General features: G+C 45.4%; 1 protein-coding gene across 3 annotated transcripts; it reads right to left on the bottom strand.

Annotated features, from left to right (window-relative positions):
* Window positions 1–2,194: 2,194 nt before the first annotated feature.
* LOC149357917 (uncharacterized) lies at window positions 2,195–20,285 on the bottom strand. Of its 3 annotated transcripts, none has more exons than XM_089577992.1 (10): window positions 20,069–20,285; window positions 18,691–18,891; window positions 11,941–12,083; window positions 9,775–9,901; window positions 8,588–9,279; window positions 7,475–7,681; window positions 6,822–6,885; window positions 6,057–6,219; window positions 3,714–3,828; window positions 2,195–2,491 (listed from the first exon to the last, which is right to left on the bottom strand). In XM_089577992.1, the coding sequence occupies exons 3-10, from the start codon at window positions 12,061–12,063 to the stop codon at window positions 2,480–2,482; spliced, it is 1,503 nt and encodes a 500-aa protein (XP_089434118.1). In that variant the 5' UTR covers window positions 12,064–12,083; window positions 18,691–18,891; window positions 20,069–20,285; the 3' UTR covers window positions 2,195–2,479. The 3 variants fall into 3 exon arrangements, 2 of the variants coding, with proteins under 2 accessions (XP_089434118.1, XP_089434117.1); XM_089577991.1 differs by having other exon boundaries at window positions 11,941–12,078; XR_016289932.1 differs by lacking the exon at window positions 2,195–2,491 and adding an exon at window positions 5,436–5,502 and having other exon boundaries at window positions 3,768–3,828; window positions 11,941–12,078.
* Between the last annotated feature and the right edge of the window lie 4,790 nt (window positions 20,286–25,075).

The following is a 25,075-nucleotide window of genomic DNA, read 5'->3' as shown; positions in this document are numbered from 1 at the left end:
TGTTCGTGGTCGTTGTCAGTGGCAGTTAGGCCTAAGGCTTTTCGGAGCTGTCTGCACCACGTCAGAAGAGACACGACCACCGGACCGTGGTGTTGGGAGGGGCGCATTTTGCTGCCTACTCGTTTTTATAGCCTCGCACGAACTGAACAGTCTCGTTCAACTCAAGAAAGGGCTTTGTTCACTCGAAATGTGCGTTTGCACAGCCGCCAGACACGTTTTGCTAGTGATTTAAGCATTGCGCTACGAGGCCCTTCCGGACGCCGTTTCCCCTCCCGTGACCTACGTTAAAGGCATGGGGAGCGCGTTTCGGCAATCTTGCAGATCCAGTGAAGCCACCAAGGCATGCTGTCCTGCGCATATCGTCTCGCTGCCGCCTGCTGCGACGGAACTACCTGCATCCTGTTCGCCGCATCCATCCGGGGAAGCCGTGGCGAGACCAGTTAGCGGTCACCTCTGGTTGCTGTTACCCTGGCGACTACAGCAGAATCCTGGCCTGCAGTTGTCAACCGGCCTTCTCTTCACGGGCCTGTGGGCACGTAGTCGGGCCGTGCGAGTCGTCCCAGCGCAGACCTTCAGGCCGCCTTCGGAAAACATGGACGTTGTCGGCGTCACCACCGCTGCAAGACCTGCCTCAAGTGTAAGAAGACCAGGAGACTCCTCCATAAGATGTACTTGCAGGCGCGTGGGTGTATTTAAGGTTGGGGGATGTAGGGACGCGCCCTGCTCGTCCCCTTTGGTTTGCTTCCCCGCGATGCACCCTCCCTAGTTAGTTTACTGACAGAGGGAGCCGGGGTCACAGATACATGAGCGCCACGGACGGCGTAATTGCTGCGCGGGGGAGAGGACTCTTTCTTCGGCCGGGGAGTTGGGCACACACGGACTGTTCAGCGCAACGTTCCGCTCTATGCCAGCGGGGCGAGTTCGTGGGGTAGAACGTTCTCCCGCATCTCGCATCATCCGACCGTGGAGTATCTCTGCTCTAGCGTGGGTGAACGTTCGCTTGTAACCGTGCTGGGGAGTCGGACGTCCTCGATTCCTCAGCGTGTTTTGTTGCTAGCTGGCGCTATTGTTGCTGCAGCAATAAATGCCTTGTTTGTGTCAGCCAGAGCGTCGTTTCTTTGTTTCCCTCGGAGCAAGGCCTGCCGTGGTCGGCGGGGGCTCAGTAGCGTGCGCGATCACGGGGTGGGGTCTGGCGGTACTGAACTGTGTCAGCCGTGAATAACCGGGGGATAACGTATTTACCTCCCCCGATTGCAACCTAATAGTTTGTAAACAAGGTGTTAGTCTATACAAAGTGGGCGAAGAATGGCTCTTGTCAAAATCCTTCCACTTTCATGCCTCAAACGCTGTGCTGTCGCAGTGGACTCGCAACAAGTACATCCCGACTCTGCCACGAGGAGCGCTCCGAGTGGCCTGCCGAACATACGGCTGTCACTGGATAGTGCCTGAAAAAAGTGAGCAGTTCCTTTTTTGTGGCAGCGTCAGAAACACTGTCACACGCACTGAATTTACTATTTTGGTTCAATGTAAGGCGTGCAATATAAATACAGGGTTCTCCGATTTTTTATAATACATGTAAGTTTCTTTCCGAAGTAAAAATAGGCATGTACCTTCTCCCAAGACTCTTAATTGTGCTAGTTGGTTGCTATGATTCGACATAGTGACAAGCGCACAAGGGAGACGCACACGGAAGGATTCCAGACAGGACAAACGCTAGTGTTACACTGTAAAAAAAATTGCTCCCATTTATGGCAAAAGCTGCTGGTAAATTGTTGCCGTAGGCTTTCCGTAATCTTTAAAGTGTATGTGCCATAAAAAAAATTCACTATCCGTAGAAACTATATGGAGAGATGCCGTACAAATAATTTAGGTTACGTAAAATGATTACGGAGAAATGCCACAAAAATAATGCACTCTACATAAAACAAAATATGGAGCAATAATTATTTAAAATCATCTCTTCCGTAATTTCTATAGTGGCAGTACGTTATTCATGCATGGCTGCGTCGTAATTATAGTATGGGTAGTTCATTTCGTGTTTACAGCAGTTCCAGAAATCCAAAAAGTTTTGTGGCAGGCATTACGTGTGTACAGTATATGAGCTGAACTATTCTGAATCCCTCTTTACAGTATGGGACACACATGCATTCATAAAAAGCTGTGTTGTTTGCTTAACAAGATTAAAAACACTGTACATGGTGAACATATAGTATATATTTGCAACAGCAGACATGAAGAAATGCACAGAAAAAGCACAACGCTGGTTGAGTCTTGCATCGCTGCTTTGTCTCTGATGCTGTTACAGTTGGATGCAACTCAAGAACACAGCAGTGAATGCCCCTCACGGGACGCCCTCCATCCAGTGGTGTCGACCACGATCTCATGACGATTGGCTGACACCATTGGCTAGAGACGTCCTATGAGGGGTATTTACTGTTGTGTTCTTGAGTTGCGCCCGTTCATTCATTCTCCGTTGAGTTCATTCTGTTTCCTGCAAAACAAAAACATGCATAGTCAATGAGCAGGGCAGTGCAAGTTGTTCTGACAAATCAACTTTGCTATGCTTTGCCTTGGTATCCCATAACTGGCAGACAATAAGCAGAGGTTTGAGTTCATGCACAAGATGAATGCAGCAGCTGGTCAGCCATTGAAAAGTACTGCTCTAAATTTTCAGCAGGGTAGATACCAAATGACTGTGCAGATTAATAGTTGACGCTAACTCTGTAAGCACTAAAGAGTAGAGATATCCAACATTATTTGCTTGCATATGATGGATATAGAACATGCCTCATCTACAAAGGTACGCAGGTATAGGACTTTTCTACAAAAGAAGTCCACAGAAAGCCCCAAAAACAACTTTGTGAGTGGCCTTTTACATAGCCTAATAAATATTGTAAAGAGAGGGTCCCTTTTTAAGTGCCATAAAAATCCTATTATGAGAGATGTGCAGACACATAATTTGCCTCAGAGCAGCAATACCCCTGTCAAGCGGCCAAGTGCACTTACGGAGACTGTCACTTGCTATAACTGCATTTTGTCCAATCTAAATGTCTCAAGTGGAGCATCACTCGCACAAGAGTGCACTCCTCTTGTAGAGGGATCAGGGAATGCACTTTGAGGGCCAAGTGCGCAACCTCGGCAGTAGCGACTTTGAAGGCACACTATGTATGGTTCATAAAAAGTACTCACAAGCTTATTACTTGCTATAACACTGTTTTTAAAAATATTTCTTTGTTATACTTCAAGTGAAGCAACACAACAAAGGAACGTGATCAGATGTAACTCCGCTTCACACCACCATCTTGTTTGTTGTCAAAATTCAGGATATAGTCTTGGCTGGTTTTCTATTTCTAATTTTTTTCGGTGTTAGAAACTGTTTAAGCTCATTTCAATTGCGCTATCACGTCAAACAGTAAATTCTTAATTTTTTTTCTTTTTCTTTGACCTCTTCAAAAATTCCGCTCATTTCGTCTTCCCATTTTTTTACTACGAGTGCACTTTGCCTTCCGTTCAGCACTGCGAAGCCTGAAGTGTAATTCGGGATGCCAGAGCGCATTCCCCGTGTACTTAACTTGCGAGCTTGACAGGGGTATAACTTAGGCTGCATTCAAAGTGAATGTGTCAATGGTCAAGAAAGCTGTTAACTCCATACATTACCAACACTTAAGCACAACAAGTTGAAAGTATAACAGAGCAGCAAAATATTGACTCACAACTTGAAGACCTAGTTTGTTCACAAGGTTCATTATTTTTGACGGCACAGATGTCCTGAAACGTTTTGCACCCTTCCGCCTGCTTCCATTTGGTGGATTTATGTCAAACAATTGCCTGCAAGGAAAGAAAACACATGCCCTACTTGTAGAGCCCTCTGTATCAACATTTTTTTAAAATGATGTTTTAAAGCCTGATTAATCCTCCTTTTAATGTGAATTTCAATTAGAACAACATAGCAAGTCTGTTTCTTTTAGCATTTTTCCACTACTCAAAAATGTAAGCAAGCATAGATTTAGGTCTCAAAAGCACCATGATGCCCAGTGAAAGCAGGAAAGCGTGCATGTGCGCAGACCGTGTATAATAATTAGCAAGATACCTTTTTATTTCCCCCTCCTACGCAATGCCTGCTTAGGGCCATTGAAGTATTTAAATAAACAAGCAGCACTTTTCAAGAATCACCAATGTTTACATATACAGTTGAGCTCAGACATATCGAAACCAGATATTCTGAATTTATCGCCTAGATCGAATACACCGATTACACCCTTGAAAATCCTTTGTAAAAGTACAGGGAAGTCATGCTGCATATCGAATTCCAATTTCATAACGGTGTTATTCAGTCACTTCACGCGCAGATGGGTCGCCTCCGCGGTCTTGGGAATCTTCTGTTAGTGCAATGTGAAACTGCATGCAGAGGTCATTAACAGGTGGTATGTACTTGAGGGTGGTGGCCATAGGTCTCGTGTACTCATTTCCCATGCCGCATTACAGTTATGCAGTAAAGTCAACCCAACTAAAGTCTACTCGAGGGCCTCACTTGCTTTGCTGCTGAAGGCATTGCGGGAGCCAACTGTGCCTTAATTTTAATGAATGATTATTCAACTTACAGTGTAATGATAACAATTAGACCATTTAAAATAAAGAGTGGCTACTGCTACTTAAGAAACAAACTGTACGCTACGGCTTTGATACTAAGCAAGTTAGGCCTACCAATGTCCAACGAGCTGTGCACTACCAGCACACAGGTGGGTGGCACATCACTGCAAGAAGGGCATCACTGGCCTGGGTGAAATGTATTCCTGCATCTAGGTTATACGTCAGTATTTTGTATATTGAATTATTGATATTGTCACAGCCATAGGCAAGGACGAAGTGCTGTGCGTGTGCGTGGAAGACGACAAGGACGAAATGGGTGTTTGGGCGCTGGGCTGCGTGACTGTTTGTTTGGATCTTTGGTTCTCTCCCTGTACATGCCTTCATTGTTTTGTTTTTGGCAAACATATTTCTTCTTGTTACGTTATGCAATATCAAATTATTTTGCAATCTGTTTCAAGAACGATATATCCCAGTTCGACTGTAATATAGCTTTGGTCTCATACCAGGAAGTAAGTTGAGATATTGCTAGTGTTCAGGCTTAATTATGGCTCCATAATTAAGCTAAAGTATATCCCACAGAGCTGCCAGTTATACCAGCCTCAGACCTCAAACACTATTAGCCTGCTCAGTCATCTTTCTTCTCCTTAAGGCACAGCATGCAGACACAAGTGAGCAAATTATTTTCCTGTTGGTTGCTGCTCTTTTGAAGTGCTCTGCAGTAAATTGTGTAGGCAAAGAAAAGCATAAGGGGCAGATGTAGCAGTGGACAAAAGAAGTAAAGTAACTGCTGTGTGCATGAGAAGCTTGAGATGCCAAAGAAATATGCTGCCAAAGGCTGCAGTCACCTCTTCTGTTAAATATCATCAATCAGGTATAGTACGAGAAGCCATGGCCGGATTTTACACTGAAAACCTATGAGAAACAACACAAATCAAGCTGAGTTTGTGCTGTCCATATGTACACTTGGCCAATTTCTTAACTGTATCACAAGTGCAAAACACAGTTGTACAGCAGTCTGTGATGCAGTGAGGTGGCAAACAGCCAAGAATATGCACATGCACTCAAAGTGCTTGCATTTTCATCCTTTTTTTTCTGCTTCAATTTGTCACAAACACTGTACATCTGTTCGGTCAGCGCTGTTGTGGCACTGCTAAAGAACTGGCCGGATGTACATCAGGTTCACCTAGCAAAAGCAGTACGATGCAGCACAAATGAAGGCACATTGAAAAACTATGCACTGGGTACCAAAAGGAGATGAAAAATGCAACCTACACTAGGCAAAGTGTAGAAAAAACAAAATAAGCTAGTTAGTGGTGGGCGCATTAAATACATTTGCAGCACAAGTAAACATCCTAGAAGGCAATATGCTTTTTATGAAAATGGCTGCAAGGTCTGAGAACATTATATTGTCAGAATTACTAGGAAAAAAAGATGGTCCCAAAAGCCCTTTAACGTGGGGCACTCACCTTTGAACGAACTCGAGGGTTACGGCAGCACCCTCTGGGTACTCCAGATTCATTACATAGTACAAAATGAACGCAGTACATGCTGCTTCAGTGAAGTCGCTTGCTTCTGCAAAAATGATTTCGTTCTCACAACAAACAAAGCAATGTTTGCTGTATATGCTTCCTGAAAAAGGAAGAGCCACCATTAAAAGAAGAAAATTTTGAATCCACGCAGTGCCTATTAATTTTTTTGCTAACCTTTCAACCATCATTTATATTTAAATAAAAACAAGCCAATTCCTAGCAATGAGAACCAGAAGTAAATCAGATTAGACTGCATTGGTTGGGATAGCAAACCCTTATGGTAGTATATTAATTCCATAGCAGTGGGTTATGAACACAGGACCAGGGCCATGCTAGAATTATACCTTGTCAGTCATTACTGGAAAGAAATATGGTTGCATATACTATTCATCCATGACTGAAGCAGGCATACTAAAATAAGCCAAGGCATTAGTCTAACCATTTACAAGTTAACAGTGATACATCGAATCTGTAGTGCACTCAGGTCTCCCTTTCATTAAAAGCTACAGGTAATCCAAACACTACTCCTTTCCGGCAATAACATCACATAAAAGTAGACCATTAGTGCCTAAATCAGCAGCATTTCCATGGGCCTCTTGGTCGACAGCCTAAAAGAATATTTTAAGTTAGAGGCTTTATGTTATACCCAGCGCAAAGTACAGGTTGCATACATAACTATTATCACAGTGCAATGAGGCCTACCTAAAGCAACAACAATGGGCGTTGAAGGGAGTTCAGTCAAGCAATCGTTGATGCTTGTTCCTTCCTGAGGGGAGATAAAAAATTTGAATTTCATGTATGATGAAATGAAAATGTAAAATGTTACTACACTGCTGGTAACGACATATCAGCCATTGCAGTGCTTTGCTAAGAAAGGTTAAAAATCAAGAAAATCTTTTTGTCCTCATACTAAGTCAGTGACAAAACATAGACAACTGCTACTCACTAAGTTTCCATGGGCCAGAGACCCTTGTACAATCAAGTTCCTAGAAGCACCTGTGAAACATAATGCGAAGCCAGTCCCATCACAAAAACGATGACACACACAAAAACGCTTGTGCCGTCTGTCTTGTGGTTTGTGCCTTCGCATTGCTTCCCATACTAAAGATCTAACAACTCGCCAAGAAAGAATTATTACCACTAGAAGCATATTCATGCAAAGCGAAAGTTGAATGCTAGACCTACATAACTAAGTGTGGCATGTCAGAAGCAATGAAAGAAAAACATTGGCACCTGGGTGTTAAATTGCTATCACAGCTAATGAGAGAAATAATTATCTGCTGTGCAACATTGACCATGTATACTGGAACTACAAAGCAGCACAGAGCACATTATTCAAAGGGAGTCACACTCACTTCCAAAACCTTGAAAAGGACATCACTTTTGTCATTAAAAACAGCAGCCAAAAGTGGCACCATCACATGTTCTTTTGCTCTGGTGTTACCATTCTCCTCTTCGAGTTTTTCTCGAAGCAGCATGTAGACAATGTCTTTTTTTGATGACGACGCCAGATGGGTCAGTAACCGAGGGCAGCACTGCTGCAAATTCTCCTCAAATGTGCTCTGAAATAGAATATCAAATGGGCTTTGTTTACAAAGCTGCGAGACCTGACATGCTGCTGCACTCTTACTGACACCGCAAAGCATAGGGACACAAAATATATAACATTCTAGCTGACACACATTCATACAGTGCTTGCCAAGAGATGATAATGTTGTATAAAAGGAGCATATACACCTAATTTTGGTGGCGTTTTTTTTTGCAATGATGCATAAGACATTACTGTACATCAATTCCTATGTGGTGTTCACCTATGACTGATAAATAATTTATAACTGAATTTTTACCTCATGCTATTTAAGTTTCAAACGCTCTGTGAGATCGAGGTTTTGTATAGATCCCATGAGACATAAAAAAAAACTGCAATATAATCACCGCTTCTTCATTCCATGTCACGCCTGTTATGCAGTAGGCTGGCTTCAGCATTGCAGTGAATTAAAATAAGAAAGCAACAATTATATCGCAGTTGTTTCATACCTCACGTGACTGAAATGTGACTGATGTCACAGCTTTCGGTCAGCTGTTCAGACAGAAACTGAAACAGTGTGAGAGTGTAGCATGTAAATTATTCAGCGGTCGTAGGTGAAAACCACGTGGCAGTCCGTGTATAGTAATGCCTTACACATCAGTAAAAAGAATGAAATGCACACCAAAAATTAGGAGCCTTGCACCTTTAGAAATTGTTAAATCAGTAACAAATGCATGCCTTAAGTTCTATTTCTAAATGTACCTTGAATCACAACTTCAAAAGGTACAGCATAATGGGTAAAGCTACAAATACTATACAAAATGAGGAGCTTTCAGCAGACTTGGACTGGACGTACAGCAACGGATTAATCAACCTATCTATAGCCATGCTACAGCCTTACGCCAGTTTTTTGTCATTAGGAAAGCAAGTTAGAGCTTACCTTTACGTCTTTTCCGAGCAGCTCATTTGCATGCTGATAGAAGAAAGGCTGGTGAAATAACAGTGGCCATTCATTTTTTACATCCTGGGTATGGTGTACAGGCTCCAAGGAGTTTATAAAAGCTCGCTGCTGGGCGTATGTTTCTGCCATGTACTTCATGGCCAGAGACATATCAATCTCCCGTGTGGTCTTGCGCCCCTCTCGTCTCAAGAACTGCATTTTGTTGTCAATATTTTCAATTTCTCGGTCATTGGGAGGTTGCCAATTGGGACAGCCATAAGAAAACTTTCCATTTCTTTTAAAAGGCACTCCTTTGGATAGTGATGCCTGCTGCTTCCCACGAAGAACATTTTCAATTCTGCTCTCCAACTGTTGAAAGAGCGAGTCGTAGCCACGACCTAATATGCTGCCATCCAGGCCCCTGTCCTCAAGGGCTTTAGGAAATGCCTTCACGAGCTCATCCGCCACACTTCTGATGAATTCCCGGTTTGGCCGTGAAGAACTCTGCATCATGTCTCGTGCCACATGTCGGACCAACTCTCGTCTCTCAGAAGGGGAAAGGCGTGGAGGGTCCGCTCCAAGAGCTGTTTGAATGTGCGCCGGTAACATATCAATATGCAGTCTGAACTGTCTCTCGCTGCTTTGCTCTGTGTGGTTGTGGCTTGAGGTGCTTGCCTGTACTTGTAATTCACCTATTTAAAGGGATTGAAATAAGTCAGTCAAAATATCAACTTTTTATATTATGCTTTTTTTGCAGCACATTTTAATTAAGAAATAAAGGTAGCATGATTAATTTGTAATGCTGGCACTCATATCAGCCGATGTTTTTAGTTTTAATGCTACTTTTACTCACAGTGGTTTCTTGTCAATAACAAATGGGCATTGACTCCAGTGATGCTTTCAAGAAAGTAGTTTAGTACAAATTTAAAAACAGGTCATTCAGCTCCAATGCCCACCTTGTATGCAAACATATAATTTTAACACTTCTTGAAAATGGCATTACTGATGTTGCTGTGAGCAGTGGCCATTGTAGCTAATCATGAGGACAAAAATTAATCACATTATAAAATACTCAGTTTCAAAGCAATATGCACATACATAACCTATCAACAAAGAACACTTTCATGCTGATAAAGCAGGTACTTAGCCATGTTAAAAAAACATGGGCAGAATGCAACACAATTTACCTGAGATGGGAGCTTCTGCTCGGGGCACAGTTTCGCAAACAACAAGGATCCTTTCATCCAAAGGAAGTTCAGCCACAACATCACTGAAAATTTCTTCATCAAGTTGAGTCCAGTCGCGAAGAAAGACCTGCCACAAGAGAGGATCATTCTTTCAGACGCAGAGGCGAACCAAAATTCGCTGGCACGGAGTGGATGCATACTTCTAAACGAATAAAAATTGCAGCTGTTTCAATTTTATTCGACTTAGTCAAGGAGCTTCAGCTTGGCACTCTTAAGCAAGAGATATGAAAAGGGCATTAAAGCTAACTGAAAATGCGACACATTGCTCTGGCCACGTGTGGGTACTCACAAGGGCAGCATGGAAATGCCTCATAGGAATGAGCATTTTGAGCAGTTGTTCACACCTGCTGGTTTGTTAGCTGCTGCTAATGCAGTGAGCTATAGAAAGGAACATGAGTAATGCTAAGAGACAGGAAGAGAACACATTGCATCAGGCAACAAAAAGTGAGAAATGGGAGAGGGCAGGGCGCATACCGCGAAGAATGCAATATAACTGATGATACTCAAGAGTAAAAAAAAATGGATTGAAAGAGACAGCAAGGGGCAGCACTGAGTCAAGTTGGCAGATAAGAATAGAAAGTGTTGGAGAGTAAGGTGGTCGCGGCTGGCACAGGACGGTTCATTGGGGAAGATATGGGAGAGGCTTTGTCCCGAGTGGATGCAGTTGGGCAAATAATTATGATGACACTGTTACTTCTACAGTGAACTGAATTTTTCTGAATATCATGGAAATGTGCTAATGCTCCATATTCCAAGGAATTTCCAAAGGGGCTCTCTACCATTGAATAACAAACACAAAAAGCACAAAAGGAAATGAGCAAGTTTGCGGGTAGCCTCAGCCCAATATTCAACATTTTGACAAAAGAACTTGTCTTCATCTTGGTAAGTGCAGTTATTAATAATGTGTCTTATAAGGTATTCACTACGATAAGGAAGGACTGGTGAGGGCATGGTGTGGAAGGAAGGAAAGGCAGCGAAAGTGAACTCGGACATGTTGCCCACATATAAAGGCTGCAGCAGGTGGCAAGAAACACAAAAAATTTCTAAAATGAGGTGGAGTAAAACTAGATATAGAGCACATATTAAAAAATAAAAAGGTGGGTACAAGATAGAGGAGAATAGAGCAGGATGGAAAAGCGAGCTTCATGCGAAAGAAGTCAAAAAGCAGAGAAAAAAGGGAGAGAGTAAAGTAAGGGATCATTGACAGGATAGCAGCAGGCATGTAGGAGATGGTAAATTAGACAAACAAAAAAGGAAACAAATATGACAGGCAGAAACAAGTGGGGACAGGAATGGCCTGGAAGGCTTGTGTAGCTTTTTTTCTTGTGACGTTATTCTTGCACTTACTTTGGCTAGGTTCAAAATATTGAGAACTATGTTAACAATACGAAAGCTTATTTCTGTTGGTTGTAACCTCTTTAAATTGGTGAATTAGGAATGCCTTCTTTGCATTTTCTTATCGCTTGCACATCTGAAGCCTGAATCGAGCCTGCATACTTAAGAGATGACCTCTGCTTCTATAACGAAATACTCAAATGCCATTACGAACATAAGCAAAGCTCTGGAAATACCACACTATGCGAACTAGCAAAGACTCTCATTAAGATAGTTGCCAAGGCACCAAGGGTTACACACAAATACAACACGAACCTCAGAGATATCCTAATACATGCTATACAAGCAGACAACTTTCTTTGGCAATGCAGCAGAGGCTGGGCAGGAAAGGGAAGAAGAGCGGCCTTTGTCCCTGTGCTATAGGGAGTGATCTCAGCTCTAGCAACACAGCCACGCCCCCCCCCCACCACATTTTTTTTGTTTTGTGATGTATGTCTTGCTTTCTCCCTCCCATCAAATAAGAAGGGCTTATTGTTGTTATGTAGTCAAATCCAAGCAAATCCACTAGATGCTTATACATTAGGGCAAGCTAAGTTTAAATTAAAAAAACAGAAGTCACCAAAAAACATAGCCATAGTACAATGCTCTATTGCTAGTAACAACTCCTACTTGATCAAGCTCCAATCATCAAAAAGCACAGCCATAGTACAATGCGGTGTTGCAAGTAACAACTCCTACTTGATAAAGCTCCAATGCAAGGTTGAGATTTACCTTTGCATGTTCCGCCATGCACACACCCTTTTCACGGGCTTGTGCCAAGACTTCTTCAATGGTGTTCGCATTTCCAACTCTCTTTACTGACTGATCAGCATTCCATATCTTCACTAGTGGCATTGCGGCTTTTTATACCTGCACTAGTGAAGAAAAAAAAAGTTCTGTAACAGCTGTACTGTATGTAAGTGTTGTACACTGAAATCAGACATCACAAATTTCGCATGCATATTTAATCATTTCTATCAACATGCATACAATCTCCACTACTGTATGTGAAACTTCTAGCAAAAACTTCACATCCGACAGTTCCCATAAACACTGGCCTTTGATATGTAATGAAGGCATGCAGGTGAACTTGGCATAATATCCTGCAAACTACTTACACCCATGTAATAGGATAGACCACATTGAGAAAACTGAGTGACGTTTGTGCTCACACACGTTTATTCTAAAAAGCATCACACATGAATAACACAAAGCAGCATTACAAATTCAAAGGAGTGGTTCTAAAATTATGTACTGAGTCTTGGCAAAAAGGGTTTGTTATCAACATCTCCTTTTTGCAATCAACTTATGCCAGCTACTTAACAGTGTAACAGCTAGGTAACAGTGTGAGTCCAGATATTTGCCCTGACCTCAGCTTTATTAAGGGAGCAAAGCAGGCCGAGTGGGAAAATCTGCTGGAAGACCTTGGCAGTGACCACTACATTCTAAGAACGACAATCGAAGCAGAGAACGTGAAGAAGAAGATCGGAACGGCCCACCTTACCAACTGGGACGCCTTCCGCAAGCACAGCGAACGGCTAAAAGGGGAAATCACTTCCATAGAGGAGTGGAGCCAACAGCTGAAACAAATACAAGAACTCTATACAAAGGAAATAGATAGAACAGAACAAGCACCGGAGGTGGACAGGCGGCTACTCGGGCTATGGGAGGCAAGATACGGGCTCACCAAACGCTGGAAAAAACAAAAGCTAAACAGAAAACTCAAAAAGAAGATTGTGGAAATCACGATGAAGTCAGAGGAGTATGCGACGCAACTGGCCAGGCAGGGATGGCACCAGTTCAGCAGCTTACTGAACGGCACGCTCAGCACGGCCAAGACGTGGCGCATACTCAAGGCCCTCATGGACCCAACCAAGACAAAAGCAGAAAGTGGCAAGGCAATTCAGAAATTGGCCTACCAGTACGAAGGATCGGACGAAGAACTGCTAGAAGCAGTCCGCATCAAATGCTACGGCAAGGACAACTCCCAGGGCTACAACGAGGAGTACCAAGGAGCAGACAATCCCGCAATGGACAGGCCGATCACAAGAAAGGAAGTCCAGGCGGCGATAAGCGCGACAACAAGAAATACAGCAGCCGGCGCAGACAAGATCAAGAACGCCTTGATCCGCAACCTCAGCGACGAGGCAATCGACCAGCTCACGGCGTACCTCAACACGCTGTGGGCAGAGGGAGTGGTGCTGAAGGAGTGGAAGCACGCTGTCGTGGTTATGATACCCAAACCCGGCAAGAAGCTTCAAATTGAGAACCTGAGACCCATTTCCCTCACGTCGTGCCTTGGCAAATTGTACGAGAGAATCGTCACCAGGCGAATTCAACAATACCTGGAGGACGAAGAACAGTACCCGCACAGCATGTTCGGCTTCCGGGCGAACCTGTCGACGCAAGACATCCTGCTGCAGATCAAGGAAGAGATCATAGACACGGCACCTAGAACTGGCGAAAACATTATCATGGCCCTGGACATCAAAGGGGCCTTCGACAATGTTAGCCACGAGGCCATTATGGAAGGCCTAAACAACGCCAACTGCGGAAGAACCCACGACTACGTAAGATCCTTCCTGTCAGAACGCACAGCGACAGTGGGATTGGGAGACCTGCGAAGCGACACCTTTACCACCCCACGTAAGGGCACGCCGCAAGGATCCGTAATCTCACCAGTGCTTTTCAACATTGCAATGATCGGACTGGCCAGAAGACTCAGCAAGATCGATGGCATCCAGCACGCGATGTACGCCGACGACATTACGGTCTGGGTGAATCGAGGCTCGCTAGGACAAAAGCAAGAGAGACTGCAAGAAGCTGCAACGTGTGTAGAAGAGTACGTGAGGGAAAGGGGCCTAGCCTGCTCCACGGAAAAGTCAGAACTTCTTAGGGTAGGGTCCAACCCTACCAAGGAGGAACTGACAGTAAAATTAGAAGGCCAAAATATACCAGAAAGGGACATGATACGCATCCTGGGCATGTGGATCCAAGGAAGCAGGAGATGTACCTATACAATTAGCCTACTCAAGAAGTCAACAGAACAAATAAGCCACATGATAAAGAGGGTATCACAGAACAGAAGCGGGATGAAAGAAAGCGACACGATCAAGCTCGTCAGAAGCCTGATCGTCAGCAGAGTCACGTACTCGTTGCCATACCACCGCATGACCAAGAAAGACAAAGAACAGACGGAGGCGCTGCTAAGAATGGCGTACAAGACGGCACTCCACCTGCCAAGAAACACATCAAATGAAAAGCTGCTACAAATGGGTCTAAACAACACATTCGAAGAACTAACGGAAGCCCAGCTAAGTGCGCAAATAGCCAGGCTCCAGCAGACAGCCACCGGCCGCAAGCTCCTAAAGAGATTAGGGCACAACGTAGAAGGGATCGTAGATAGAACAGCTAGCATTCCAGACGAGGTCCGCCAGACACTGGACATCAGCCCTCTGCCGAAAAACATGGATCCCAACCTCCATGCCGCTAGAAGGCAGGCCAGGGCAGACTATGTGAAGCGGAACCTAGCCACAGTGGAAAGCACAGTATACACAGACGCGGCCCTCTATCCATGGGACCACAGCACCAGAAAGTTCCGAGTCGCGGCAGCAGTGGTAGACCACATGGGGGGACCAATTAGCAGCGCGACTTTAAGAAACTGTACGGTAACGGAGGGGGAGGAAGCTGCCGTAGCTCTAGCGGCGGCCGAAGGTTACCGTAGGAACAAGTCTTTGATAATCCTAACAGACTCCAAAGCAGCATGCAGGAACTACATACAGGGCAAAATAAGCAAGGAAGCGCTGAGCATCCTCCTCGAAGCAAAGCTTCCAAATAAGACCTTAAGACACAGGATTTTCTGGATACCGGCACACACCGGGATAGAGGGTAACTCGAGGGTAGACAGCCTAGTTCGAGAGATCACGAGCCGAGCAGGGCAGTCAGAAACCCTGGACGACCCCATGACGGTGGAACCAACGTATGCAGAAATATTGAACTACCACAGAGGGCGGAGATTCAAATACCCACCACCCCACACATCATTAACACAGCACGAGGCAGTCTGCTGGCAGAGACTGCAAGCAGGGACTTTCCACAATTTATACATACTACATAAGATGTTCCCTACACAATACAGGGACACATGTCCGTGGTGCGGAGCAACCCCCACGCTATATCACATCACATGGGAATGCGAACGTAACAGAGCATTTCACAAGCTAAATGACCCGAATGCGGAACAATGGGAGGGCCTGCTGACCAGCAGCGAGCTCGCGGCCCAAAGGGCACTGGTGCAGCACGCCTGCGAAGCAGCAAGACTTAGCGGTGCCCTGGAATAGGGGCGCCGACCTTGTGAAGAGGCCGAAGACATGAAGACATCGGCCCACCGCTAAAACCTGATTTTTGGAGCTGGCCCGAAAGACGCGGGTTCGATCCCGGTCGCGGCGGCTGAATTTCTTTGGAGGAGAAATTCGAGGCCCGTGTACTGTGCGATGTCAGTGCACGTTAAAGAACCCCAGGTGGTCGAAATTTCCGGAGCCCTCCACTACGGCGTCTCTCATAGCCTTAGTCGCTTTGGGACGTTAAACCCCATAAACCAACCAACCAACCAATAAATGTTTTTCACTCACTCACTCATGAAGCCTGGTTGGTTTTTTTTCAGTAATAGCCTTCCATCACCTTTCACTTCCATCGAGCACAAACCATGAGTGCGAACAAGGCACTGAACAATACATTCTACAACACAAACTCTGTACAGTATAAATTCCAGATTTGAAAACACAAGCTGCATTCAATAACATGAAACAATGTCAACTGAAGCCATTTACAGTTTCTCGGGAAATGAATGGGCCAACCTGATTACAGGGGTGTCATTGAAACAATATGGCTCATATGGTGTTTTGTCCAGAAGTGCATGGAGAGACAGTAACGCATTTCCTTTAGATTCTTTTTCCAAAACATAAAGGGACAATGACGGTACAAATGTACCAGGCACACACTCAACCAGGAGCCTTACTTCATGATCATTACTTTTGACAATGGCCACAACAATACCAAATACAACATCATATTGTGTCCCTGAAATAAGCACATAGTCTCCAACAACATAGCAATAGCCTTGTGCACAAACTTTTCTTAAAAGCACGGAGTTTGGAGAGATTGGAATACCTTGCACCTTACTCAGCACTTCAGACTGCTCAGAATGACTCATCTCAACAAACTGACGTTTTGTCTGAAATAAGCCACGTGCTGAAAGAAAAGCTTGCGACAACTGATGCTTCTCAGACAGTGACTTTGTGACATTCTTGAAGTTCCTAGCATGTCGAATGCAGTTCTTGAAATATTGATGTTTGCTTTCGAAACGCAATGTCCATACATGACAAAGTGGGCCAAATTCTTCAATAAGACTACTGTAGTGAATCATGTAATGATGTTTTGGCCTCAACTTTTGTTCTGGGAAGAGAACGCTTCGAGATGAAATGTAGTCCTCAATCAGAACTCTGAGGTATGCAACCTGGGCAGGTGTTATCTTCGGTGCAAGAAGAAGATCAGTTATTTGCATTAATGTAAGCATGAGGTGCCAAACTGGATCATCTGTGTCAGCCACTTTGGTGCCAATATATAGAGGAAGCAGCTTAAGCAGGGTGCAGTTTTGCATTGCATGGCCAGAAAGCTTAAAACCCTGGCTGAGCACTTTTGCAGGCTTATTGCGCAAGTCATGGTTGGTGTATTTCATTGTTGATATCCTGTTATTCAGGTAATCATATGTGAACCAACATTTCTTGTTCACAAAATAACGAATATACAATGCCACATCATGCTTAACCACCCCCTCAAAGAGGTCGTGTGCAATGCACGGCGGCAGTCCAGAATTGCACACATGAAAAAACTTGAGGGCATGGAACGGTGACTGTTCAACTATACCACAGTCACTGTTGGTTGAGCCACTTTCTGCAATGCGCTCGACACATTCATGGTAGTGCTGAGGTGTTCGCTTTTCCCCAGTGGCAAGAGGGTCCTGCTCAAATTCAGAGCGAGTAACAAGGCAGAACCGGCAAAAGTAGGTGCTGGTACTGAAATTCCGTGTAAAGCCACCTATGCCATGGCTGCCAAGGTTGTCTCCCATTATAAAGTCAAGCCGCACATCATGATGGGCTCCATTGATCAACACTCCCGACCTCTCAAGACCAACCATATCCTCTATCAATGGCTGCAACACCTTTGCCAACCCAAATTCTTTAACATCCTTTTGGCGGCAAAGCAAAACCAGCTGCATGGCTTCCACACGAGACCTACAGTACAAAGGCACATTTCCAAGGGTCAGGTACACACCCAGCAGCTTGAAATCTCCCTTCGCAGAACCTAGAGGGTTTGCAATTTCAAATTCGTCCTGGTATAACAAAATTCGTACCAGTTTACTTTCACCCTCCTTGAAAGGTTGACATGAAACGTAATCTTCAAAGCATTCTTCAGAAGTACTATGCTCCTCACTGTTTAGCTGAGACATCAAGAATTTTATGAGGCTTTCAACTGGCACATAGTGATATATAGACTCACTATTCTGTCTGTTGAGGCCAAGAGACTTCCACAGGTTCTATGAAGTTAAAGTTTTTTTTATAGAAGTTGTGGCGGCAGTATGATGACTTCAGAGTCGTAGACATCCCACTGTGAAGTGCATCTTTTGCAAAAACTGTTCCAATTTTCACGAGTACATCTCTTGGAACGTCAACCAGGCCCTCCAGTGAAATCTGATTGCTCAAGCTGTGCAATGTGTCAATCTCCTTCACAATGATTTGTATCGTGCTTGCTGGCAAATGATGTTGCGTTTCCAGTTTAAGCAGAAACTGGGCAAGGTTGGTAGTGAAGAGGCTGCTATTTGAGGGGCTGCAAACACTGGCCCCCCTGCTACATTCACTGTTTGTATCAGTGGCTGATGACAGTTGACTTTGGTCAGCTGTTGCAATGCTGTCTGGCTCCAATTCCAGGTGAACAGCAGAGGGCTCAGTGCTTTCTAAAATACCTCTGCCCTTTGGGTGGTACCTTGAGACATGTGTTCTGAATGAACCAGCTGTGCTCAAAACACTAATGCACCCAGCAAAGGGACACATAACTGCTTCAGCTGAGTTGCTCAAGTGGCTGGCTACATGAGACAGAAATTGACAGCGGTTAGGCTCTAAAATTCCGCATGATGAGACAGGACACTGGAAAATGGTGCTATCAGATTCAAGGCGTGATCTCTTATGGTGCCTAGAGAGATGGCTCCTAAAGGTTCCGTAATTATTAAACACAACACCACATGAATCGACTGGGCAGGGTGCACCAGCCACTATGCTACTGTGAAACTTAAAATGGTGAAAGTAGCGTGAAAATGACTGAAAACTTTGACTACAAACATTACAAGAGGCCATGCTTGATTAATGACCGGCACTAACCGCATCTACACAAAGATTACACATCATGAAGCACTATGGTCACACTCACAAGAACAAGTTCAAGTTCCACTTGGATTGCTGGTGTGTTCCAAAGAGCCGCAACTGCCACAAGAAATGTCCTTGAAGCTTTGTCCAGAAGAACCCGATGAAGCTTGTGGTAGCAACTGGTCATCCAGTCCGTCCCTCAGCCTTTAAAATGAAACCCAGGACCACAGTCGAAGCTGCAATCACCAGGGGCTGTAAACACAAGCTTGGGAATAAAAGAAAATTGGCAGATTATAATCATGCAGTCATTTCCTGTAGCACAATGCACACAGCACGTTAACTTCCACAGCAGAAAATCTATTGCTTGCTTTAAAGTGTGCTTTGCCCAGACACGTGGAAAAAGCAATTGCAGGGGGACAGGCCGAAAGTCACAAATTAAATCACCGAAAATAGCCCGTTTTCATTACTCGCAAAATAATATTCGCTGCAAAAAAAAAACGCATTCTGGAATAAACAGCGGAAAAAACGTATGCCGAATTTTCACAAATGAAGCCCAAAAAGTCCAACACCTCGCTACGAAGGATGCTGTAGTGTAGAGCTCCGTGCCTGCACATCACAGAACGCACAGGCATTTTTGCATGCTGTGGGATATCTCGACTATGGACAGGTTCTTGAACAATCGAGAAACACTTTTTAGGGGAAAACAAAAAAAAAAAGGATTGTATTACAGAACTGAGTACATGAACGGTCTTTACAGGGCGGTCTACAATTCTCTTCTGTCCTGAGCCGACGCTTGTAAGCTGTCTTCCTCCTTTTCCTCTCCCCGTCGGACGTGCCATGTGCGGCCGTGTGGTGCCTATGTGGAATCGCACTTTTGTTCCCTCCAAGGGGATATACTTCGCGTTCGTGCGATTTCTCGCCAGGCTGCAATATGCCGTGGCGAGAAGACAGCCAAGCGATGTGATTATATGCTTTTTTTAGCCCTATCTACATCCGATGCAGGATGCGGCTGGGATACCTCTGAGAGAGATTAGTCCTACTCCTGCGGTGGCGATCGACTGTACTGATAACCGCTGCCTGAACTGTCTCGCGTGGTTCGCGAGGACGCGACGACCAGCCGACACGGCAACCGCGGCTTTATTTCTTAAGATCTGCGAAAAGCACGCGCCTCGGAGCGCACGCCAAGGAGCGATGTCCATACAAAGCGGCGGGTAACACGAGACGCGCGCTGGGGCGATGTGAGTGGCTCGCTCTCATGGAGGACCTTCTTATGGGTTCGATGTGCAATTTACTACATGAAAAAATAGCAAGCTGGGCGCTACAGGTCGCGAAACGAACACGTTTATGGCCCTCAATGCGGGAACAGGCGCCATGAAGGCGACGCAGCTCCGCACAACACAACACAATGCCTCAACACATTTTCATAACAAACTGACCCTTACCTTGTCGCGCAGAGCAGAACGCACCAAAATGGAGCAGGCTCACGCCGGGCTGCTCGTTGAGGAGGAAACGTCGTTCCCGGTGAGTGCAAATACTGCGCTGCTTTGATGCAGGAAACGATGAAACGTGCACCTCAAGCAACGCGCTCCACCTTGGTGACACGCCAAGTATGAAACGTGCACATCAAACAACGCACTCCACCACAACCACGCGGACTTTATAAAGCCGGTCGTGCTATAGCCTATAGCCAAGTCAAGTCGCAAAATGATATCGCGCACATGGATAAATGGAAAAAAAGGTAGGAGCGTCTCCTTCGATGTGGGGTGGTCGCAGATGCCACTACGCTCTTTTACTGTTTGCATCAACGTTGCTAGACTGTCGAAGGAGAAAATACGGAACGAATACGGACGAGTCGTACGCTTTTGCCCAACGGCAGATGTCGTAACCTAATGAAGGACGATTTTGCCAAAAAATTACGGAAATTTTTTGCAGTGTAGTCCTGTCTGGAATCCTTCCGTGTGCGCTAGTCACTAAGTCGAAATGTACCTTCTCTTCTATACAAAATCCTGTCAGGATTCGTGGGGCCGTTACGTTTTCACAAATGAACTTGGTTCCTGCAAGAGCGGATACTTGCATAGGAAGAAATTCAAGTCTAAATACAAGCTGTATGCCATCTTCGACTTAGTGTACTACCTCGCTTAATATGACCTGGAACGCGTCCGGCGTGACCCATCTGAGGTTCCCGCTTTGTAGCAAACCAGCGTGCTTCTGTACAAAACAGGGAACAAGCGCAGACGTTTAGGGTACTCTGTTCTTTTCGTCAGCAGCTAAATTTATAATTTTTCAGAACCGTTAGGCTGGCACTGGTGCGTGAACTGAGCTTGTACGGCATAATGTATATCGCGCTGCCGCTCATACCGAGTGCCAGTACGTTATTCTGCTCCGGATAGATTTCTTTTTAGCAGCATGGATGGAAAAAAGAAAAGACATGGCCGCAATTTCCATGAGATAGAGCAGAGGAGGAAATGTGGCCTCATTTTGGGTAACGAAATGGCGAAACTGTATAAGGAAAACAAATCAGAGTGAGTGTACAAAAAAAAATCGCGCCGAGGACATTTCAAAGAAACAGTCAGCAAAGAGAACACTGGTGGATGCGTAGAGGCAGTGTAGTTCCGGTGAGGTAAAACGTCTAGTAACTGCGCATGCGTGTGGAACACGTGTCATGGAAGCATGCGACGAGTGTGGTATAGATAACAGCAGTCGCAGCGGTAACCGTGCCCGGAAGTGATAAGGAAAAGCGTTCTAATGGCAAAATTTGTTTCGATGCTTGTTGACTTCACGTGGCTCTTTAGGGCAGCCTGAGTGCAGGCATATAATCATAGAAGACAGAAAAAATCAGTGCAGGGAGGGGACATTCTGGATTAAGACATCTTTCTACACGAAAATCTGCTTACCTATTCATCTTAGACTGTAAAACTCGTATATCTTTTGTAGAGCATACAAAAAATCGTGACATAGCATTCCAAGGATGGCGTTCCAAATCGGCATTCCAAGGCCGTCAAAAAAGCTTGCTAGCCAGGCTGCATAAGCGGGACCGTTCCTGCACTCCATCTTAACCGCTTTCTTCTTCGCTTGAATTAAGTCAGGCAGAGAAATGAATCGCACTGTTGCACATCGCTACTCCATTCCCATCTCTGCCCAACGATGTAGCAACTCATGCGTCTCTGAAAGAGATGCATTGCTCTAACATGCCGATTGAAAGCATCGACTACGTTTTACATAAAGTGCTCCTTTTCAGGCAGGAATACAGCGCTGTTAGAAAATCCCGTTGGTACGATATCTTGCAGAGTTTCGCGAGCAGGCTCCGCGACAAGGTTTTGTTATATCGCGTAGACATCGGGCCGCTAGGCAGCGACGGTGCGGAGAGCGGTCTTTCTCCCAACACGAAGCTCAGTGCACCAAGGACCACTCTTGCTATCTTCCATGATGCATCAAGCACTTATGGTGATGAGCAATAGAGTATGGCGGCATGTGGCACTATTGATAGCGTACAGTCGAATGTAACAAGTTGCAACACCGCCTTTAGGGTGGCGCTGCTCACGCTAAATGTGAGAGCAAAGCAGAGATCTTGCAGTGGAGCACTCCACGGGCTCGAGCCGACTCGAAAGCCATAGCCCAGCCCGGTCGCGGATAATTCGTTGGGCATGGGCCGAGCCCGGCCTTGCTGTCGCGGGCCTGGGCTGGCCTTGGACCTTAACGTAGACGACTGGCTGCTTGTGCAGAGAGAAATACAAACACAATCCATAGGTCTCCTGGTCTGTTACCCAAAATATTTCGCGAAATAGAACCGATCGCATGTGTTCTTCGTTCACGCAAAATGAGAGAGAGCTTAGCATCGATTTTCCAGTCTTAGCGCAGTGTTGCCCACACTGAAAAGTCGAAAGTAGATGGATGCCTCACTACATGATTGAAGGGAACAAGCCTAACGGCGCCTTCCAACGGTCAAATATCCGACGCGAAGAACTGCTGTCGCAGCCCCAGGAACGCGTAGCCAAATGCTCCGTCTCACTTTGTGTTGACTGTTGGCATATGGTATTTCACCCTAGGATATTACGCTCCAAGAACAAATTTTCTATCCTCCCGCTCTAGTCCTGAAACTCTCCCGGCGGTTCATCGACTGCCAGCAGATACAAAACGTGCCAGCTTTGTAGACCGCAATTTTGTCATTCTTCTTGTGTTACTGTGATCAAAAACGAAATTTTTTCTGTCTCACTCGCACTCGTTCATTTCTGTTCGCTTTCATGCCCGTCAAATTCCTTTTAGTTTTTACTCGTGTCCTTTCTCCGGCAGCTAACCTGACCCCGCCTGGTGAACTCAAATTGGCCTAGAGTTAATTCAGTGATGTTGTTCCAGGCCAGTCCTTGTTTGTGATGGGCCGTTGCCATGGTTTTGGGTAGTTTGAATGGTGCAGTGACGCCTAGAAAGAAGCAATGCAGTGTTCTCCTTAAGACGATATACGAACTGTTTTTTTTTACATGTAGTTACAAGACCGTCAGGGTGGCCGCTACAAAAAAAAAATAAACGTTAGAGGGCACTGCGGAAACCGCATTGGAGTAATGCGAAAGCATTGACGCCTCCTTGCCGCCTGTAATAGACGATATGCGAAATGCGCAGCGCCATCTCTCGGCGCTCCGAGAACTAAGTCCTCCATGTTGGTACGGTAGAGAAAACGAAACAGCGGCCCTGCGTTGGGTTAAAAAGGCTGCGCTTCGTTTGAAAAGTGGAATGACGATGCGCTCTTACGCTATGCTGTCCACTATGCAAAGAAACTACGATGCGTGCCAGAACTAGGTGCGTTCCAGCTTTTCGCTTTTCTATTTTTTCTTCACTCTGTCTCTACGTTTTAGTAACAGCAAATGCCATGTGAGGTATCGTGTGTCAGCAAGCCATTCAGTGCACAGCTTGCGCTTTCTGCGCTGATTTTTCACAAAGCTTTCTAGGTGATTTGCGTTTACATTAAGATACGGACTACATCCTTTGTTGCCTCTGATCAAAATTAGAAGACGATTTAGTGCATTTATTAACTCTCCGGTTGGGCGTGAATATATGTAGACGCATACTTGAGCAACGTAATAGAGAAGGTAATTTTTTTGAGCGAGCCTACGCCTGTGTTCTTCAAGCGTATATTCCAGTCGCGAAGAAGCACGTTCATTAATGTGCAGCTAAATCGCGGCCATGGGAACTCAGTGCGCTCCACCTAAAAACCTCGATTGCTCATGCCGTGGCGTACTAAGCGCACTCGAAGAACCACACGCACATTACTGCTTTTGTTACGTGTTCAATTAAGTTTTTCCCGTGTTCGATTAGTTTTGGAAGGGCTAGCAATCGCTCTGGACCATGGGGTTGTTGCAAGATCCCACACATAATGTCGTACGTGATCGCGCCCGCATATGTTATGCGCGTTAAGGCGTCTTTGTGAAGCATTGTACATCCTACTTATAAAAACTGAGGGGCGAATGCTTCATTTTTTGAGGATTCCTATACATTCCATATCTCCGGCGGCGAAAGTCTAAAAAAAAAAAGCTACTTTATTGTGAAGGCGGGACGCATTTACAAGCTAGAAAGTACATGCAACATAGTACTGAAAACTCTTCAGGCCATCAGATTTTATCGTTGTGGCAAGCTGCAACAGCTTGCTTCGCAACAAAGAAATTTGTGTAGGTTTGGGAGGAAGCGAATTAAGTGTCGGAGGCAACCTGTCGTGTCCGGCCGCTGTGTTCAATGCAGCGAAAGACGCACACGGTACTTTAAGACTTTGTTTATTTAAAGCTGATGAGGGTGCGACCAGCGTCGACCGAGGCAGGAGCCGAACTGGCCGCCCGAAGAAAGGAGGGAGCGGAGAAGCGTCCACGGGAGGGAGTGGCTTCCCAAAACAGGAGGAGGATGCGGGGGCGCACCGTGGGGGGGGGGGGGGGGGGGGGGGCATCTGGCGACAGCGCGCATAGAGGGGGCCAAGTGGCCGTTAGGACGGAACACTGCACTGGTAACACAAACACAAAAGCAATAAGGGGACACAACACTAACCGAACATGCGAATTTCACCCCCGCACACACAGCTTGACCAGCGTATCGAGTCCGTGCAGGCACCTTACCTAATCAAGCCGCCGCGGTAGCTCAGTGCTTATCTGAAAAAAAAAAACTGCGTCTTTGCTTACAATATTTTGAATTATATGTGCCCACTTTACTCTTGTTAATATCGACTGACAACATCGCAATACTCGCTTCAACTGCATCTTAAGCAAGACGCGGTTTCAACGAATTGCGGCGAAAACCAGCCGGCGCCGGGCTCTGAAACGGTGACGTTGAAAACCGCGGATGTGCATTGTACATTGCACTAAAGGAATCACATTACGCAGCTGGTCGAGGGTCCTGTGTGAATATACTGCAATGCACGAAGCTCCTGGCGTCGGCGCGAACGAAAGTTCACACTGTCACAGAAGTTTGTCAAG

This window comes from Amblyomma mixtum, chromosome 3 (assembly GCF_055824585.1).
Source record: "Amblyomma mixtum isolate Tamu chromosome 3, ASM5582458v1, whole genome shotgun sequence".
In the NCBI taxonomy this organism is placed as follows: domain Eukaryota; kingdom Metazoa; phylum Arthropoda; class Arachnida; order Ixodida; family Ixodidae; genus Amblyomma; species Amblyomma mixtum.
The sequence above is the reverse complement of the archived record's forward strand: the minus strand, read 5'-3'. Positions and strand labels throughout refer to the sequence as shown.

Excerpts from the sequence above, each read along its gene's own strand:
- LOC149357917 (XM_089577992.1), bottom strand. The coding sequence starts at position 12,063 with ATGCCACTAGTGAAGATATGGAATGCTGATCAGTCAGTAAAGAGAGTT. Across the intron at positions 6,220-6,821 it reads GCCCATTGTTGTTGCTTTAG|GAAGCATATACAGCAAACAT; the intron begins GTAGGCCTCATT and ends TTCCTTTTTCAG. Across the intron at positions 3,829-6,056 it reads ACCCTCGAGTTCGTTCAAAG|GCAATTGTTTGACATAAATC; the intron begins GTGAGTGCCCCA and ends CTTTCCTTGCAG.